At 47.0% G+C, this 18,768-nt stretch overlaps 1 protein-coding gene across 4 annotated transcripts in view; it reads right to left on the minus strand.

Moving 5' to 3' along the window:
• The window catches only part of TMEM181 (transmembrane protein 181), a 71,739-nt gene that overhangs the window by 15,666 nt on the left and 37,305 nt on the right, over nucleotides 1-18,768 (minus strand). For all 4 annotated transcript variants that reach the window (XM_057527768.1, XM_057527769.1, XM_028167435.2 and 1 more), the window contains 4 exons: nucleotides 11,840-11,895; nucleotides 10,002-10,092; nucleotides 8,579-8,700; nucleotides 5,775-5,885 (listed from right to left, as the gene is read on the minus strand). In XM_057527768.1, the coding sequence (XP_057383751.1) occupies nucleotides 5,775-5,885; nucleotides 8,579-8,700; nucleotides 10,002-10,092; nucleotides 11,840-11,895 (380 nt within the window). The remainder of the gene's footprint in view (nucleotides 1-5,774; nucleotides 5,886-8,578; nucleotides 8,701-10,001; nucleotides 10,093-11,839; nucleotides 11,896-18,768) is intronic.

The raw sequence follows: 18,768 nt of genomic DNA on the forward strand, positions 1-18,768 counted from the left end.
TACAGGGGACAAAGACAGGATGATAGATTTCTTGTCAAAAAGGGCAAACCAGAAGACCAATATTTTCAAAGTACTGTAAATCAAAACCACAATGCAATACCACTACATACCTATTAGAACGGCCAAAACTAAGTAGACTGCCCTACCGAGTGCTGACGAGATGAGGATGTGAAGCAACTGGGACCCTCACACACCGCTGATGGGAATGTGAGACAATACAGCCACTCTGAACCCAGTCTGTCAACGTCCCAAACAGTTAACCAGACCCCTGACACATGACTCAGCACCCCATTCCTAGGTATTTACCCAAGGGAAGTGAAAGCACATGTCCATAGAAAGGTTTGTACACAGAAGTTCACAGCAGTTTTATTTATAACAGCCCCAAACTGGAAACAATCCAAATATCCATGGGCAGGTGAGTGGATAAACTAACTGTGCTATATCCACACAGGGGGCGTCACGCGGCAACACAAAGGAATGAACTACTGATACATCCAACATCATTAATCAGTCTCAAAGTAATTATACTGAGTGCAAGAACCCAAACATACTGTATGATTCCATTTACATAAAATTCTAAAACATACAAATGAATTTGTAATGCAAGCAGAACTATTAACAATTGATGTGAATGGGAAAGTGGAAATCATAGTAATTAAGATCATATGAATTGTGAAGTCAGAGATTCGTATTTACTTAATCTCATTAAACCTCAGATTTCTCCTCCATAAAAAAGCTACTTTGAAGAATTATCATAACAATCATAACATTTAAATAAGAGGATGCATATAAAAAGTTTAGTGCAGTGCCTGGCAAAGAGCAAATATTCAGTAAATAATAGCTGCTATCATAAATCCAAAACACTACAGCTATTATTATTGCTATACTGTTTACATTTTACAACAGTATCATTTACAAAACGATCACAGTCGTGATTATGAGCAAATGATGGGGGGAGTGTTGATGTGAACATAATATTCAAAAACAAACAAGTATAATACATATCTTAGTTACAGATTTTAAGGCATGATCAAGAAGAGAAAAAAGAAGTGTTACCATCAAGAAAAGACTCACAAAATACGTTTAAAGTAACAGTGAAGAAAGTACGTATTTCTTTTACCCTCAAGGGACTGCAACTCTTTTTATTTTTTATTTTATTTATTTATATATATATTTTTACTGTAACTCTTAAGAAAAAGAAAATAACCATGGACTCCCCAGAAGGAGGGGGGTTCAGCCTTAGGGTTCTGTCAGAGGAGCACAAAATAATCAACTCGCACTCTTCAAAAATTAGCACTAGAAAACAATGCTTTACTCAATACATAAATACCTAAACCTAAAATATGCATTTTATAGGGTTGGCCAAAGAGTTCGTTCGGGTTTTTCCGTAACATCCTACGGAAAAACCCGAACGAACTCTTTGGCTAACCCAATAGTTCTAAAATGTGAGTTCATAGGGGAAAGGAGGAGAAAGATGAGGAGTTAGGGTGAAGAAGAAAGACAACGTTAAACCCCGGCTTCCCCGACTGGATCCTGGGCTGGAATCTGCCGCACGGTGGGTGCTCAATACCTTGCGATGGTGGGGCCAGTCTTACTTGCTCCTGGGGCCCTTCCCCAGCCCTTCCTGTTGTAGGGAAACCACTGCCACCCAGGAGCTCCCTCCAGGAGGCCGCCCTTGTCAGCAGCTGCCGAGCAGAAGCACCTCTGTGTCCCGCCGAGGCCAGAGCGGCCTCACAGCTCCACCTGGCGTTCACTGGTGCCAAGGGTTTGAAAAGTCTTCCTTTTCCCTAGAGTGAGCCCGAGAAGGCGTGAAGCTCAGAGGACAGGGCCCCAGCCCCTCCGCTACAGACAGCATAGACAGCAGCCCTCCAGTAGCCGCGGGCCCAGTGCTGCTGGGGCCAGGAGGGCAACGGTCCACAGGGATCTTGTCAAGCAGTGGTCAGTGCCTGCGCCCTAACAGGAAAGCGGTCACTGAATGGACCCAAGTCTATGGGTTTAAATATAAGTCTTTTAGTCAATATATTATGCATTTCCGTTGCACCAATTTACACTTTCACTAGCAGGGTATGAGAGCTCTGGCAGCTCCACATCCTTGCCAACTTTGACTTTTTTTTGCCTTTTTCGTTTTAGCCATTCTGGTGGGTGTGTAATAACATCACTAAGATACTCTAAAGATGTATTGTATTCATTATACTTCGTTTGCTTCCAAAAAGGAATGAAGGTAGTTTATAATAAAAATCCAGACTAGACAGAAACCATTTTAAAGGATTTTTCAAAGGTAAAACAGTAAAGAAAGAGGGTAATTATACCAGCAACCCATGCCAGGATGTTAGTAATTACTACAACTCAGCATAAAACATCTTTCGGAGATTTGTAGCAGCTAATACCAAAAGAGAAATGTGAGGAGCTATACAGCTTTCATTCTCTAATAAAAGGAGTTAAAACAAATGGTCAAAGGAATTCTGTTTGAAAGTTTAGATGAGAGCTCACAGCATAATGGATATTGCCTTCAACAGCAATTTTATAAAACATATAGAAACACTTTGCATAAGATTCTCTAATTTCTTAATGCATCTCTAGACAAGCTGTAGGCATAATGTGAACTTGTGACTCTCTCAGGTAGCTCTGAACTTCTCGGAGTGAACGGCTGGACTGTATCTTAGACTTCCTCTTTCAAATACCAGTTGCTTTTTTTAAAAACAAATAATTTTCCCTCCTGATGATAAATATAATTAATAAAAGCTCATTATTAAAAATAGAGGGGAAAAAAAGAAAATAAACATTAACCCCACCACCCAGAGATGGTCTTCAGTTTTCTAAAATACAAAATTTTAATTAACACTTTTAATTCATGTACTTTTCTTTTTTAAAAAAAAATCAGTATGTGGTTTGTGCTATCTATCCTACTTTGTGACCAGTTTATTATTTTAACAGGTACAGAAGAACTAATTTATTTATTTAACCAGAACATTCCTGCTGAAATACAGATTTCTCCCAACTTCCTGCTATGAGGAACATGATTGAACATAAATCTTTGTGGACATTTTTAATTATTTCTTTAGAATAAACTCTTAGAAGTAGAACTACTAGGTCTAAAAGAACATACACATATAGGCTTTGATACATTGCCAAACTGGCCACCAAAGTTCAACCAATTTACACCCCATTAACCTGTATGAGAACTTGTGTCCTTACATTTCACCAACGCTAGATGTGATTTTTCTTGTTGGTGTTTTGACTATTTGCCAGTTTGATAGGCTTTAAAAAAAAGACATTCCTTCTTGTATTCTCTAATGTTTTGGTTTGCATTTCAAAGGTTTGTCGGCCATCTGAATTTCTTATTTGGTGAAGCGCTACGCTGTTATTCTTCAATTACAAACCTAACTGTTGCCAGACCCTCTGCTGTTACTGGGAATACAGAAATGTACCAAAAATGGAGAAAAATCTTAGGTGACATCCCTCACAAACCCCGAGGGTCCTACGTCTCAGTTTTCTGGATGCCGAGGAGAGCTATCAAAACAAAGTTCTGGCTGTTGGCATCATTCAAGGAGAGCTGCTCTGACGGCAACTTCCTTATTGAGCCCTAAGATGAGATCACATGGCCTGCCTTCGACCAGCAAGGGCGAATGACATGAACCAGGTTTATCTGAAACACGTATCAAATTATTTAGGAATAAGTTTAAGAGGAAATGTAAATAGATACAAAAGCTGGAAGGAGAGAACCACAATCAAAAACAAACAAAACAGTGGCCCAAGCCCACATAATAGGGCCGGGGTGAGGTAAACCCTGTGGGGAAAACTGCTGCGCACTTTGATAAAGGGCTTGTAGGGGATGACGTCCCTATAAAGACAGCAGAAAGGAGCGATCCCTCGCTGGGAAAACATGGCGCTCTTTTCTTTCCGCATTCTCCAATCAGAAGGATGCGAAACAGCAAAGTCTAAAGCACAGATGTTATCACAAGGTGAGTCCAGAGAGTGCCTGAGCTCACGGCATCTGTCTGAGGCCCCACCTGGGTGCAACCTCTGCATCGTGAACCTGAGGACACAGGCAGAATGCTAATCAGATCTTCTCAAGACAGAGTTTGAGGAAGTCATTCGCACAGCAAGGAACAGAATCCAGATTCAAACTCAAAGATCGCGAGAGACTGGGGAGGAAGCTGAAAGCACTGAGAAGAAATCCAGGAGCAGAGTGTGGCGTCTGAGTAGCGTCTGCACTGTGAGAAACCCACCACAGGAGCCCGGGATGAACGAGACTAGGCTGAACAGCAGAATAAGCCCGCGGGCTCCGACAGGTGATGCAGCTTCTAGAGGAGCTGGCACCTGGGGGGGCCACCTGCTCCCTCCCAAGGGGGGCACCCCTCTCGGCCAGGCTGACTCGGGGCCATGGGGAGGAAACCTGGAGTCTGAGGGGTCCAGAAGTCACACCCCCGGGGCTTCGTGAAGGAAAGGAAAAACCTCAGAGACAGCCTTCTTCAAACACCTGCGCAGCGATCAGGCAGATGAAGAATAAACAAACTCGCTTTGGGTAGTCTAGAGACAGGACATGAAGAAAAGTAGCGAGACCGTAACAACGGCTACCATTTGTCAAGCTCACAACAAGCAGGCGGTGGGCATGACCCCAAGCCCAGCCGACCTCCAGAGGCCTCCCGGGAAACAGAGGGAATCGCAGAGGTGGGAGGGCCCGAAGGGTGCAGGAGGGCTCCCACACACCACAACCTCTCGGCAAAGGGGACCCCTTTGTCCAAATAAAAACCTGTGTATAAATGTTCATAGCAGCGCTATTCACAATAGCCAAGAAATGGAAACAACCCAAAAGCCCATCCACCGATGAATGGATACACAAGAGGTAGCACACACGTACAATGAAATATTATTTGGCAAAAGAGGAATGAAGTGCTGTTACCAGAAGAGCACAGATGAACTTTGAAAACACTGTTTAGTGAAAGAAGTCATTCACAAAAGAGCACAAAGTATATGATTCCATTCATATGAAATGTCCACTACAAGCAAATCCATACAGAGAGAAAGCAGATTAGTGATTGCCAGGGGCTGGGGGAGGGAGAAATGAGAAGCAACTACTAATAGACTTCTTTTATGGCCTGTGAATTACATCTCAAAAGAGCGTAATTTAAAAAAGGAACCCCCTGGCACCTTCCTTCAATAGTCACAGCTGTATGAGGTAGCTATTTTATGATAAGGAAACAAAGGCACAACACTGTCAAACTGTAAATGGTGGTGCTGGGACCTGAACCCAGCTCTTCTGGCTGATCTAACACCCGTGTCCCTAGTCACCCTGATGATTATTCTGACTCCCAACAAGCAGCAGGAACAAGGAGGCTGATTTCAGCCGGACATGAGACAGGAATGTCTAACCATCAGAGCTGCATGATTCGGGGCAGACAGGCACGTGAGAGCAGGGACCCTTCACCAAGAGGTCTGGCAGGGTCTGAAGACCACTCACAGGTCTGGAGAAGGGGGTCCTGCCTTCCTTGGAGGGTACACCTGGCAACTTCTCCATTACCTCCCAACTGGAAGGCTACTCTCTCTCCTAAATTTTAGAACACCATGGTTTTCCAATTCCATGTTGTTTCTTTAAGCAATTGTGGTCCCGTGTATGTAAGAAACTGGTTTTTCTACAGTTTTTAGAACTGTACATGTCTTCCCCTGTCCAAAATAACATGATTTCGATGCTGTGATTTATTTCAGTCATTCCACAAAGAATGGAAGCTAAACAAATGAGCCACGGAAACGCTGTGGTCAGCTGGTATACTTACGGTGAAGTTCATTTCCTTGATGCGTTCCTTCAGGTGTTTGAATCCCACAGTCACTGTATATTGAGTGTAGTTCAAGTAGCTGAGGTGAGCCACAATAATTTCTGCACATTTCTGCAAATGCACAAGGAAGATCTGTGTCTTTAAAGCAAGCAAGACTCACTCTTGAACCAACTGACCCGCAAAGTAACACATTCCAACAACAGATGATCCAAGAGATCATCTCCAGGGAACTTGCCAGAAGCTCAGAAAAATTCAGATGCCAGCCAAAACCAGTTCTTAGAAAGAAAGAACCAAACGGATATATTTAGAAACAAATAATACATGGTTTACAATCATTAGAACCTTTCTACTTCATACAATTCAAAATAATATGTCACCTAGAGAACAGACTTGTGGTTGCCAAGGGGGAGGGGAAATGGGGGAGGGATGGATTGGGATTAGCGGATGCAAACTATTACATATAGAATGGATAACCAACAAGGTCTTCCTGTATAGCACAGGGAACTATATTCAATATCCTGTGACAAACCATACTGGAAACGAATATAAAAAAGAATGAATATATGTATAACTGAATCACTTTGCTGTACAGCAGAAATTAACACGATATTGTAAATCAACTATATTTCAATAAAATAAATTTTAAAACTAATAATATGTCACCTGCATAAAAAAGTAAGTTAAGGCGACACAAACCTGACGCTTCCACAAATACACTAGTGCAGGAGGCACGTCAGCTAAGACACAACAGATCAGACCCCTCAGCCTAACTTCCCTCCTCGGCCCACTTCTGCAACTGCTGTAATGATGCACAGAGTGGATTATGTATTTTTTTCCCTCCACTAGCCTGTCGTTCCCACGCAGAGTCCCCTGCGATCTCTTGAAGCGCGTGGTGTGTGTGCCCACTGGCCGGCTGAGCCCCTTGCTTTCGTCCCTTCAGAATTAAGAATCGGGTCTGCTCAGGTCTCCTCTATTTCAGAGCGGTGAGGGGAAGGAAACCCACCCTCCAGGTGCGAATTTAGGTGTGGACTCAGTGGCCGGGCCAGCTTGCCCCTCGGGCCCCGACAGAAGGCCTCTCCCTGTGCCACGAGGAATCTGGCCACGGCCCAGAACAAGCAGGCCGTCCTGTGGCACCTGCTGGAGTCTGGGGTCTGAACTGGGCAGTCACCCTGCCGTTGAGCAAAGGCTTTCCAAGCCAGGACTGCCCGAGGTCGGGTAGGAAAACAGACCTGAGCGTCACGTAAGAAGGCTTAAGAAGATAGGAAGGCAGTGGGCGGGGAGAGGGAGCTGATGCAAGGGGCGGGGAAGAAGGCAGAGGAGAGGCAAGAGCACGGCGCGGGGGACTGGTGGGCCTCCTGGCCCAGTCTGCGCGGGACGGAGAAGTCACTGCTGGTGCAGTGGTCCCTTCAGACCGCACACCTGTCGTCCCCCCTGTCTATTCAGGACGATGGGGGTGCCTGGACCCTCACGCCGGCGCGAGCAGCGCGAACTCTCACCTTCCTAACCCACCTCCGTCCTCACCACTCGCCGCCAACCCCAGGGGAGGCGTGACCCCCCCCCCCCCCCCCCGCTTTACAGACGAGGAAAATACAGTTTAGAAACTGGCACAGCCCCGCGCACACGGGCGATGAACGGAGGACGCGGGAGAGTCGGGGCACTTCTGCTGCTTCCCCGGGCTCCGCTGCCCAGGTCCACCCAACGAGCCAGGGCAGAGCCGTGGCGCAGGGCGCAAGCAGACGCTGCCGCGACTGTGCTGGGCGGGGCGCACCGTCAGCTCAGCCTTCCTGCAGCCCAGGCCCCTCGGGCGACGGTTCGGACCCATCTCAGGATCTCCTAGCAGACGTCGACACAGAGGGGCCAGAGCCAGCGGCCAGCCTCTGAACGGGAAGCCTCCCGCTCTGAATTCTTTCTTGCCAGGAAAAACTGTCCAGTATCTGTTACTAACCAGGCGCTGTGCGCGGGTGTTAAGGGCACAGGCTTCGGAATAAAAAAGCCTGGGCGGAGGGGGCCTGGTCCCGTCCCTCACGATCTGTGTCATCTTGGGCAAGTGCTTTGACCTCTCTAAGCCTCAGTATCTTCGTCTATGAAATGGGGCTCTAACAACGGTTCCTGCTCGTGGGCCTGCTCTGGGGACGGAATGAGACCGTGTATGGACAGTACCCGCCACGAGGCCACTTCCTAATCCTATAACCAAACGCAATCCCTTTGGATGCTCCCACGCATGCTGTCCCACGACCCGTTAGGTCCCAGCGGGGCCTCCTTGCTACAGCAGGATCTGGTTCCAACTCTTGGGGTTCTGACAGAATACGGCATCAACAAAACCTAGAGTGAGGGCTCCTTTCCCACTGTGGACCATCGGTCTCCTAGCCCAGAGCCACACGCTGCACCCTGGAGTAGACGCTCAAAAGAGGAGGCCACTCTTCCCAAGAGGCCTGGGTCCCAGCGTCCCGAATGGATCAGGGAGTTCATCCCATAGCTGGAAATAAACCAAGGCCCCAGCAATCAAGAAAGACCACAGGACAGTGGCAGGCCGCCCTCCTGTGAGACAGGCAGCCAGTCAAGTCATCTGTGGATGCACCAGGCAGGGGGCTACGCTGGCAGTAAACACAGGCACCAGGGTGTGTGTATGTGTACACTGTGTGCATGTGTGTGTGTACGCGTATAAGAATTTACAAGGTATCAGTGTATACAGTCAGATGGGTTTTCCATGCCGTCATTGGTATGACTCAGTTTTTTTACCTAAGAGAGCAGCTCCGTAAGAGCGCAGCAAGATGACTCACCACGGACCAGTCAAATGCACTCACCCCTGCACACGTGAGGGTCCTCGTCCGATTGTGAACTTTATTATGAACGAACATGGTGGTCCCGTCCTGACCTACACCATCGACCTTAACAGTCATGGTGAAGTTTGTCTGAATAGCTGTTTCTACAAAAGAAAGAAATCCAGTGTTAAGAGACCACGAGAGGCCGTCACACCTGCAGAAGTGCCTGCCTGGCTGCGCGTCGGCCCGGGAAGGTTCTGGGACGCACCAGCCTCCCCATTATCTGCCAAGCTCACACCTGCCAGCCAAGTCCAGCCCTTCTGTGAACTTGTTTCTCACCCACCCCCAAGTTTCATTTCACAAAAGGGCAAATATTTCATGGCTAATAAAGCTTTATTTTTTAATTTCCCATATAAATTTTAATTTAACTGCATACCAAAATAAAAACAGGTTTCTTATTTTTTCTGATTATATAATTCATTATTTTTCTGATTATATGCTCATTGTTTAAATATATCAAAGACCAAAAATATAAAGATGGTATTAAACACGTATAATGCCACAACCAGAGAAACTATAATTTCATGTTTGTGTCCATCCTTCCAGACTGTTTTCTAGACACACAAATATATAGTGATATCAAATTTATTTATGCTTTTTAAAATGTTATAAAAAGAGGTTAATTTTTTTGTAATATGCCTTTTTTTCACTTAATTTACTGCAGTCATTGGGTTATCTTTTCAAATTCTTTCAACCAAAGTGCTTCCTCTAAATCACAGTACATAGAAAACGATGTGGAGCATCTTCTCGGTCCTCAGGGAGGGTGCTTGACCGGGTCGCCCTAGGTGGACAGAGCGAGGCCGTTATAAACTGTGAGTGCTTTGGGCAGGCGTTCTCAGCCTCGGCACCATGGCTGTTTTGAGGTCAGATAATTCTCTCCTGTGAGGAACTCGTCCTGTCACTGTAGCATGTTTACCAGCATCCGTGGCCTCCACCCACTGGATACTGATAGCACTCCCTGTTCCCCAGCTGTGACAGCCATGTCACAAGGTCTCCAGACACTGCCAAGTGTCCCTGCGGGACAGAACCATTGCCTTAGGACACCAGGACTTAATTCTCTCCCAGAAGCACCCTGGAAAAGGCTGCAGCCGCAGTACCGACACCGTGCAGCCACGGGGCTAGGCTTCACCGCTATCCCGAAGGATGACCGGTATCCCGAAGGGTGACCGCTATCCCGAAGGATGACCAGTATCCCTGAGGGCCGACGGGTACTCCCCAAGCGCTGCAACATAACTTTCCCTGGAGGACATTTAAGGGGCTCCCAACTTGCTGGTATTAAAAAGAATAATCACCACCTTATAATCCATCTTTGAGCGCTTGCTGAAAGATTTTAAAGCTCTTTAAACCTTTCAAATATGGTGCTCTGTACAAAAAAAAAGTCATTCTAAAATGTCAGGCGTCATACCTTTTGAATGATCCAACTCGACAACACATGTCAGCCATAGTTGCTGATTATATGTAGACAGCGGGTTTGAAAGTATTTGAACTGGCTTTAGCTGAGGCAAAAAGAAAAAGAAGTTAAAAAATCCATGTGATCTCTTCAGTTGCGCCTACCCAACGTCTCGCCTTAACATACAAAATCTACATTTACAAAAAAGGTTGGAGTGTTAGCTCTGAAACAGAAACATGTAGTTTTCCTTTAGTCAATATAAGTAAAATTCTGCCTTTCAAAAAAATAAAGGACTAACTTTCTGCTGCAATTCACTTGTCTCTCATGAAAACTTCTAAAGCAGGCAGTCTCCACGACCTATAGCCTTGGGACAATATACCTACTTAAATACCAAGAAAAGGCCATCTTGGAGAAAAAAATTAAAGTGCATAAGATGATACATATAATAAGATAATAAAGGACACCAACAAATATTTTTATATTCACAAGAATCATTTTCTTTTTAGTACCAATATGCCAGACATGTCACTGACATCTGTCATTTTCAGCTTTAACAGCCCTAGAGAGAGAAATTAGAGGGGACCACATTGCCAGTGGCGTTTCTGCAGTGTCTGCTGAAAAACACAATACTGGTGTCTAACAGCAAGGGACACAGAAGGAGTTGCCTGAGGAGCCTGATCCTAGCTCCAAAGACAACCATTATTTGAACGTAAATGGGTAGTTTTTGTGTTTTAATGCTTCTGTTAGACCTCAGGGAAACTCCCTGTGCCCAGAGACTTGCCCCAAAGCCACCAAGACAATGAAACCAACTGGAGGATGATCTATATAGCCTTTCAGAAGTGAGGACCATCTTTTGGAAGCGAGTCAGTTCCAGGGGACGGCTGCTATTTTCAGTGTCAAAAAAGGACTTACATCCTGAGACGGAAATTTTAAAAGACCAAACTATGGTCAGGAAACCCTATGGCAGCACCTCTTCAAATAGATCCTCAATCTGAGAGTTAAGGAAAATAAAGAAATGCCAAAAAAAAAAAGTGATGATAGGTCAAACAAGGGCCCAAAAGGTAAGTTTTCGGACATTTTTCTCCTTTTGCTTTTTTGAGAATTGGAGGTGGAAACCTAGCAGGGAGCTGGGAGAACGAAGACGGGGGTGGGGTGGTGGTGGGGTATTGGGGTCAAATAATCAGATTTAAGCCACACATCTTACAAGGCAGTGAGAATGTGGGACGACTGCCTTCAGTTTATAGATGAAGATACTTCGATATCAGAAAAAGAAAAGGCTTAGTTGTTTGGGCTCTCACAAAAGTTAGCATTTATTAAAGAAAACCAAAATTTTCCAAGTGGAAGGACCTCTGTTTTTCTCTAAAGATAGTGAAGAATCAAGGCACATTTTATTTTTAAAAAAGAAAAGAAACAGGATTTTTCATTTAAGAGTTCAAGCAAGAAATACCAAACAATCATTAGAAAAAAAATGTTACTGTTAGAAACCTGACATAAAGACCACTTCTTAACTTAGGCAAATATAATAAAAAAGAGTCAGAAACCTAAGTGAGCATCATTAGAATTTATAATCTAATAAGTCTTGCACACGGGAGGAATCAGGAGGAGTTAAGCAGCCTTTGGAAATGAATTGCTGCTCCCTAAGAGGTAACATCACCATCCTTTCTCAGCACTCAGGTAACTATTACAGCAGAAAAGGTAATTTTAGCAAACGAGGACCCAGAGGCCAGCAGCTGACCGTAGAGTGAGAAATGTGTGTTGCCCGCGAAGCAAGCTGCCGGGCAAGAGGGGTGGGTTTGACCTTAATGACACTTTAAGCAGGACCATTTCTTAGTGACCCTTAGACCCAGTCTTACCTCTTTGCTATTATTTAGTGAAAAATTAGCTGCAGAAGTCTGGATCACTTTGGGTCCTAAAGTGTAACAGAGAAAGAAAAAAGCAGGTTATAACTATATTGATAATTAATGTTGATTTTTTTCAAATGCCAAGAAAGACTCATATATTATACAGAGGTAGTCTTTTTCCTGGTCTATCTTTGAAGGTTTTATATATATATATACACACACACATATATATACACGCACATACATAAACACACACACATATACGTGTAAAACATACAAACATAGGAACACAGGCACACAGTACCCACTCTGCTGCACGTGCTGACCGCCCAACGCAGGTGAACACAATATGACCCCATGCAATGCACACGATGTCCATGCGGCTCTGTGTGTGCAGACCCCCTCCCTTGCTCTCTGGGAAGGCTCTCTCTGGAGGGCGTGGATCCAAGAAAGCATTAACGACACAGACACTATCTATATATTTTGTATAAAGATTTCTGCTAAAAAAACTAAGACACATTTATCCATTCATCCAATTAATCCAATCTTCCAAATTATTAAGTTGAGGATATTAAAAAGAAAAGTATATATACTAACAATATACTCAAGGCTTTTCCCAAAATAACATAAACAAGCTTCATAGAATCTTACACTGTAATATTTCGGAGCTTTGGCCTTAAAAGAAGTAGTCAAAGGAAACACTGTGAACCTGCTTTCATTTACAACCGGGCTTGTTCTGAAGCAAACCCTCGCAGCTTGTGACGCCAGTGTTCCGGCTGCTTCCGAGGCCACGCCCAGCCTGTTGCCAACCACCCTCCACTTGGAGGAGGAGATACCTGAGTACAAACCTCAACCAGTGCAGAAGCATGTCTCTGGGGCACATTCTTGCAGGCTGAGCAGAGATGTCTCCGCGTAGGAAGGAGGCGTGCACCCACAGAGAGGCTTATTTCTCTTTTTTTTAAAAAAATTAATTTATTTATTTATTTATTTATTTTTGGCTGCATTGGGTCTTCGTTGCTGCGCGTGGGCTTTCCCTAGTTTCGGCAAGAGGGAGCTACTCCTTGCTGCGGTGCACGGGCTTCTCATTGCGGTGGCTTCTCTTGCTGTGGAGCACGGGCTCTAGGCGCGCGGGCTTCAGTAGTTGTGGCACGCAGGCTCAGTAGTTGTGGTTCGTGGGCTCTAGAGCGCAGGCTCAGTAGTTGCAGCTCACGGGCTTAGTTGCTCTGCGGCATGTGGGAACTTCCCGGACCAGGGCTCGAACCCATGTCCCCTGCATTGGCAGGTGGATTCTTAACCACTGCGCCACCAGGGAAGTCCCAGAAAGGCTTATTTCCAACAGATTCACAATTGGAGTGCACTCCTGTCCCAGGAAGTAAGGCAGCCTGGCTTCTCAGGAAGAACTGAGAACTGGGAGTCAGGAAAGTCTAGACTCGAGTCTCAGCTAACAGGCTTTCTGGACCTCATTTCCTCATCTGCAAAACGAGGTGACTGACCCAGTGGTCCCTCGGGCACTCTGAACTCTGAAATCCTAATAACCTTACTACAGAAAGTTAACTAGGAGCAGAGGACTTGTGTGTCTAATCGACTGGGCCACACGGTGCCCAGATAACTGGCTAAACATTACTCTGGGTGCGTCTGTGAGGGTGTTTCTGGATGAGAGTACCTCTTGAATCAGTAGACTAAGTAAAGCAGACTGCCCTCCCAATGTGGGTGGGCCTCACCCAAATCACTGAAGGCTTGAACAGAGCAAAAGGCTGAGTAAGAGAGAATTTGCTCTCTTCCTCGGGGCTCTCTGTCTTCAAGCTGGTACATGAGTCTTCACCTGTCTTCAGATGCAGGAACACTTACACCATCGGCTTTCCTGGGTCTCCAGCTTGCCAACTGCAAACCGTGCAGCTTCTCGGCCTCCATAATCATGTGAGACACTTCCTTATAATAAAATCTCTCTCTCTCAACCACCCCCCCCACCCCATCTCTCTCTCTGTATCTCCTATCTGTTCAGTTTCTCTGGAGAACCCAGACTAACACAGATTTTGGTACCAAGAGTGGTCCTAGAGGAACAGCATGTTAAGGGTGAGTATTCTATCCTGGTTCTGGGGTTTCTGGAATTGGTTCTCTAACCTGATTAAAGATGCTAATGACTGTATGTTCAGTAGTAAGGAGAGCACTGAGAGCTCATGAACATATGCAAAATATTTCCATTAGACACTCCTAATCAACCATCTACTATGAGAAGCAAGGAGGTAAGTGACTTCGTTTACGATACTTTAGAACATTCTTGGAAAACTAACAAACGTAATGAGGCTCGCTGGTTGCTCCTAACGTCACTGGACAAAGTGGTGAAAGAAAAGGATGAGCTCAGGGATTTGAATTCCCAGCTCAAGTGCCACACCCGCGATCTGAAAGCTTCTATGTGTGCCCTGAAGGAGAACCTTATTTCCTACGGCCACAGTGCTGAGACTGCTGAAAATCAAACCGGAATCTCATCCAGCAACTGGCTGAATTACACCACTGAACTCCCAGCCTCGCAGGGTGTCTCGATGCTAAAGCGACTGCATTGACTGGGTGAGAACGGGATCCTGTTCCGGGGACGTGCAGGAAGATCCTGATGAAGCTGGGGACATGGAGCTGCTCAATTCTCATGAGTCCTTTCCCAGTGGAAGTTCTCCCCATTCCCGGTGGAAGTGGCCTTCCCACCTCCTCCTGTGGGATTAGCCCTGCATCGCCTAAGGAATCAGTCATGGCCTCCACTGAGGCAGCTGCCGGGCAGGATAATGCTGGTCCTCCTCAGGACGCACCCCCCACCCCTCTTCACCTCTAGACCTATAACTAGACTCACATCCCAGCAGGCCCAGAGGTGAGGCACGTGACCCATGACGACATGTGCTACACTCCAGAAGAACTACTTGAGTTTTCTGATTTATACAGACAGAAGCCCAGGGAACACGTATGGGATAATGGTGGAAGGAACATAAAGTTGTCTCAGGCCAAACTTAACGGATGTGGGCTCACTAAAAAGAGATTCTGCACTGAAAGTTGTAGCTCAGGTAGTCGGAAAGGATTGGGTCTGATTGGGTGGTTGATTGAGTGGTTGATTGGGTGGTTGGCTAAAACGTGGACCAAAAGGTGGTTCCCAGCGAGTGAATTAGAAACGCTGCACCTGCCCAGGTTTAATGCAGAGGAGGGGAATCAGAGGCTTAGGGAGCTGGATTGCTAGGGTGGCTCTGTCATTTAAGACCTACTGGGAGATTCCAGAAGACATACCTTTCACCACTACTGTGAGAAATAAATTTGTGAGGGGAGACCTGAGCATCCTTAAAGAGCTCTATGACTGCCCTTCTCTGCAGGCCAGGCCTTACCATGGGAACTGCAGTCCCTGAGTTGGGAAAACAACATGCAGTAGGAATAACTGGATCCCAGCAGTGGCGGGGCCGTGTAAGATGAGGTGGGTGAGCTCACATAATGGACAGCAGAGGCACAGCAGCAGTCAGAATAGCCCAATTCCTGCTGACCTACGGCGTTAGCTAACTGATCATGGTGTTCCTAGAAGTGAAAGGCATAGGAAGCCTACCAAATCATTACTTGATCTGCATAAGCAGGAAAGTTCTAGGTCAAGTGAACAACAGCTTAACCTGTATCATAAAAACAGAGAATGACAACTCATCAGTAGTTTCCAGATTTGAGCCAGTTTACAGACCCAAAGGTCCTTGAACAAAGGGAAGGTTGGGTCCCCTTAAGAAAGCACCCCAGTACACTGCTGAGCATTTATACTGTTAATCATTCGCCCAAAGAAACCTATAGCCTTTTACCAGGACAAATGCATCAAGGGAAAAAAATCAGATGTTTTCAGAACTACTGGACACTGGCTCTGAGCTGACACTAATTTCAGGAGATCCGAAACGTCACTGGGCTCCACGGGAGGAGGGACCTATGGGGCCCAGGTGATCAGTGGGGTCTACTGGAGGAGGGGCCTATGGGGCCCAGGTGATCAGCGGGGTTCTAGCTCAGGTATGTGTCACAATGGGCGCAGTGGGTCCCCAAACCCATCCTATGGTTAATTCCCCAGTTCCAGAATGCATAATTTGAATCGAAATACTCAGCAGCTGTCAGACCGCCAGATTGGTTCCCTGACTTGTGGAGTGAGGGCTATTATGGTGGAAAAAGCACTAGAACTGCCTCTACCTATGAAAATACTAAACCAAAACAATATCGCATTCCTGGAGGGATTGCAGACGTTAGTGCTACCATCAAGGGCTTGAAAGATGCCCACCACATCCCCATTCAACTCACCTATTTGGCCTGTGCAAAAGCTTAAGCAGGTGGTGATTCCAATTGAGGTTGCTATACCAGATGGGGTTCCACTGCTTGAGCAAATCCACACATCCTCTGGTGCCTGAGATGCAGCTACTGGTCAGGCAAACGCCCCTCTCTCCATCCCTGACAGTAAGGTCCACCAGAAGCAGTTTGCTTCCCACTGGCAAGGACAGCACTACACCTTCGCTGCCCTACCTCAAGCTTTATCAACTCTCCAGCCCCATGTCACGATTTAGCTCACAGAGATCTCGATCATCTTTCCCTTCCACACGCCATCACACTGGCCCATTACATTGATGAGATCATGCTGACTGGACCTACTGAGCAAAAAGTAGCAGCTACTCTGCACTTACTGGTAAAACATTTGGCGTCAGAGGGTGGGAAATAAATCCAATTAAGATTCATGTGCCTTCTTCCTCAGTGAAATTGCTAGGGGTCCAGTGGTGAGAGCCATGTCGAGAGATCCCTTCTGAGGTGAGAGATAAGTTGCTGTATCTGGTCCCTCCTACAACCAAAACGGAGATACAATGCCTAGTGGGCCCCTTTTGGATTTCGGAGGCGACGTGCTCCTAATCTGGGTGTGGCACTCTGGCCTATCCACCTAGTGACCCGAAAAGCTGCCGGGTTGGAGTGGGCCTAGAACAAGAGGAGGCTCCTCACGGGTCAGGCCCCCACGGGAGCCGGTCTCCACTCGGGTCACGTGATCCGGCAGATCCAGCGGTGCCTGAAGCACCAACGGCACACAGGGATGCTGTCTGGAGCCTCTGGTGGATGAACCTCAGTGCACGCCCGTCGGGTTCCGGAGCAAAGCCCTGCCATCCTCCACAGACAACCACTCTCCTTTTGAGAAGCAGCTCTCGGCCCGAAACAGACTGAATGCTTAACCACGAACCAACAAGTCACCATGTGACCTGAGCTGCCCATCAGGACCTGGGTGTTACCTGATCCATCAGCTGTAAGGCCGGGCGTGCACAGCAGCGCTCCACCATCGAGTGGAAGTGGTACATACGTGATCCGCCCGAGCAGGCCCTTGGAAGGCTCAAGTCACACGAGCAAGTGGCCCCAATGCCGCGGCCCCCAATCCCGCGACACTGCCTCCTCCTCCCAGCCCGCACCTATGGCCTCACGGGGAGCTCCCCGCGATGAGCGGCCGGGGAAGAGAAGACGGGGCCCGGGTTTGGCCCGATGTGCGGACGCCGCCCCCCAGTGGACAGCTGCAGACCCACAGCCCCTCCCTGGACACTCCTGAAGGACAAGGTGACGGAAATCCCCGCAGTGGGCAGAACCTGAAGCTCTGCACCTGGCTGTTCAGGTTGCTTGGAGGGAGAAATGGCCTGATGTGCAACTGTTTACCAGTTCTTGGGCTGTGGCCACTGGCTTGCTGGATGGTCAGATACTCAGAAGGAACGTGATTGGAAAACTGGTGACAAAGAAATCTGGGGAAGAGGTATGTGGCTCGACCTCTATGAATGGGCAAAAAAGATGAAGATGTTTGTATCCCACGTGAATGCCCGCCAAAGGGTGACCTCAGCAAAGGGTGACCTCGCCAAAGGGTGACCTCGCCAAGGGGTGACCTCAGCAGAAGAGGACCTTAGTCATCACGTGGAGAGAATGATCCACTCTGTGGATCGGTATCCACCCCGTCATCACCCAATGGGCTCGTGAACAAAGGGGCCACGGCGGCAGGGATGGAGGTGACACGTGGGCTGGGCAACGTGGACGTCACTCACCAAGGCTGACCTGGCTACGGCCACCGCTGAGGGCCCAACCTGCCAGCAGCAGAGATCAGCACTGAGCCCGACATCACACCCCTCCCCGCGGCCATCAGCCAGCGACCTGGCGGCAGGTTGATCACACTGGACCACTTCCATCGTGGAAGGGGCACTGTCCTGTCCTGACTGCAACAGACACTCTGGGTATGGATTTGGTGTCCAATTACATGGAGCCAATTCTCCCACAGCCGGTATAGGAATCAAGGGGTGGAAATGGACATGGCACTACCATTACCCAGGCGACCCACTAGCAAAATTTTTGCTTGCTGTTCCCACAGCCTGATGCTCTAGAGGTCTTAGTTCCATAGGGAGAAATGCTTTGACCAGGAGACACTGAACTGGAATTAATGCTGCCACCCGTCTACGGTGGGCTCCTCATGCCTCGGAATTGACAGGCAAAGCAGGGAGTTCCTGCATGGGCCGGGGTGACTGACCCTGACCACCAAGGGGGAAGTGCACCCCTACTCCACACTGGAGGCAGGGAGGAGTACATCTAAGGAGATCGCTTAGGGCATCTCTCAGTATTACCAGGCCCTGGGATTAAGGTCAATGGAGAACTACAACAACTCAATTCAGGCAGGAATACTAATGGCCCAGACTCTTCAGGAGTGAAGGTTTGGGTCATCCCACCAGGTAAAGAACCACGACCAACTGAGGTGCTTGCTGAAGGCAAATGAAATGTGGAACAGATCATGGAATAAGGTAGTTATAAATAGCAGCTATGACCACCTGACTAGTTACAGACACAAGGACTTTTTAACTGTCATGAATATTTCCTCCTTACTTTGTCATGAGTATGTCTGCGTGCATAAATACATATACTAAGCAAATACCTTTTTTTCTTCCCTCTCTTAT

Source organism: Balaenoptera acutorostrata, chromosome 14 (genome assembly GCF_949987535.1).
Source record: "Balaenoptera acutorostrata chromosome 14, mBalAcu1.1, whole genome shotgun sequence".
Taxonomy (NCBI): Eukaryota; Metazoa; Chordata; class Mammalia; order Artiodactyla; family Balaenopteridae; genus Balaenoptera; species Balaenoptera acutorostrata.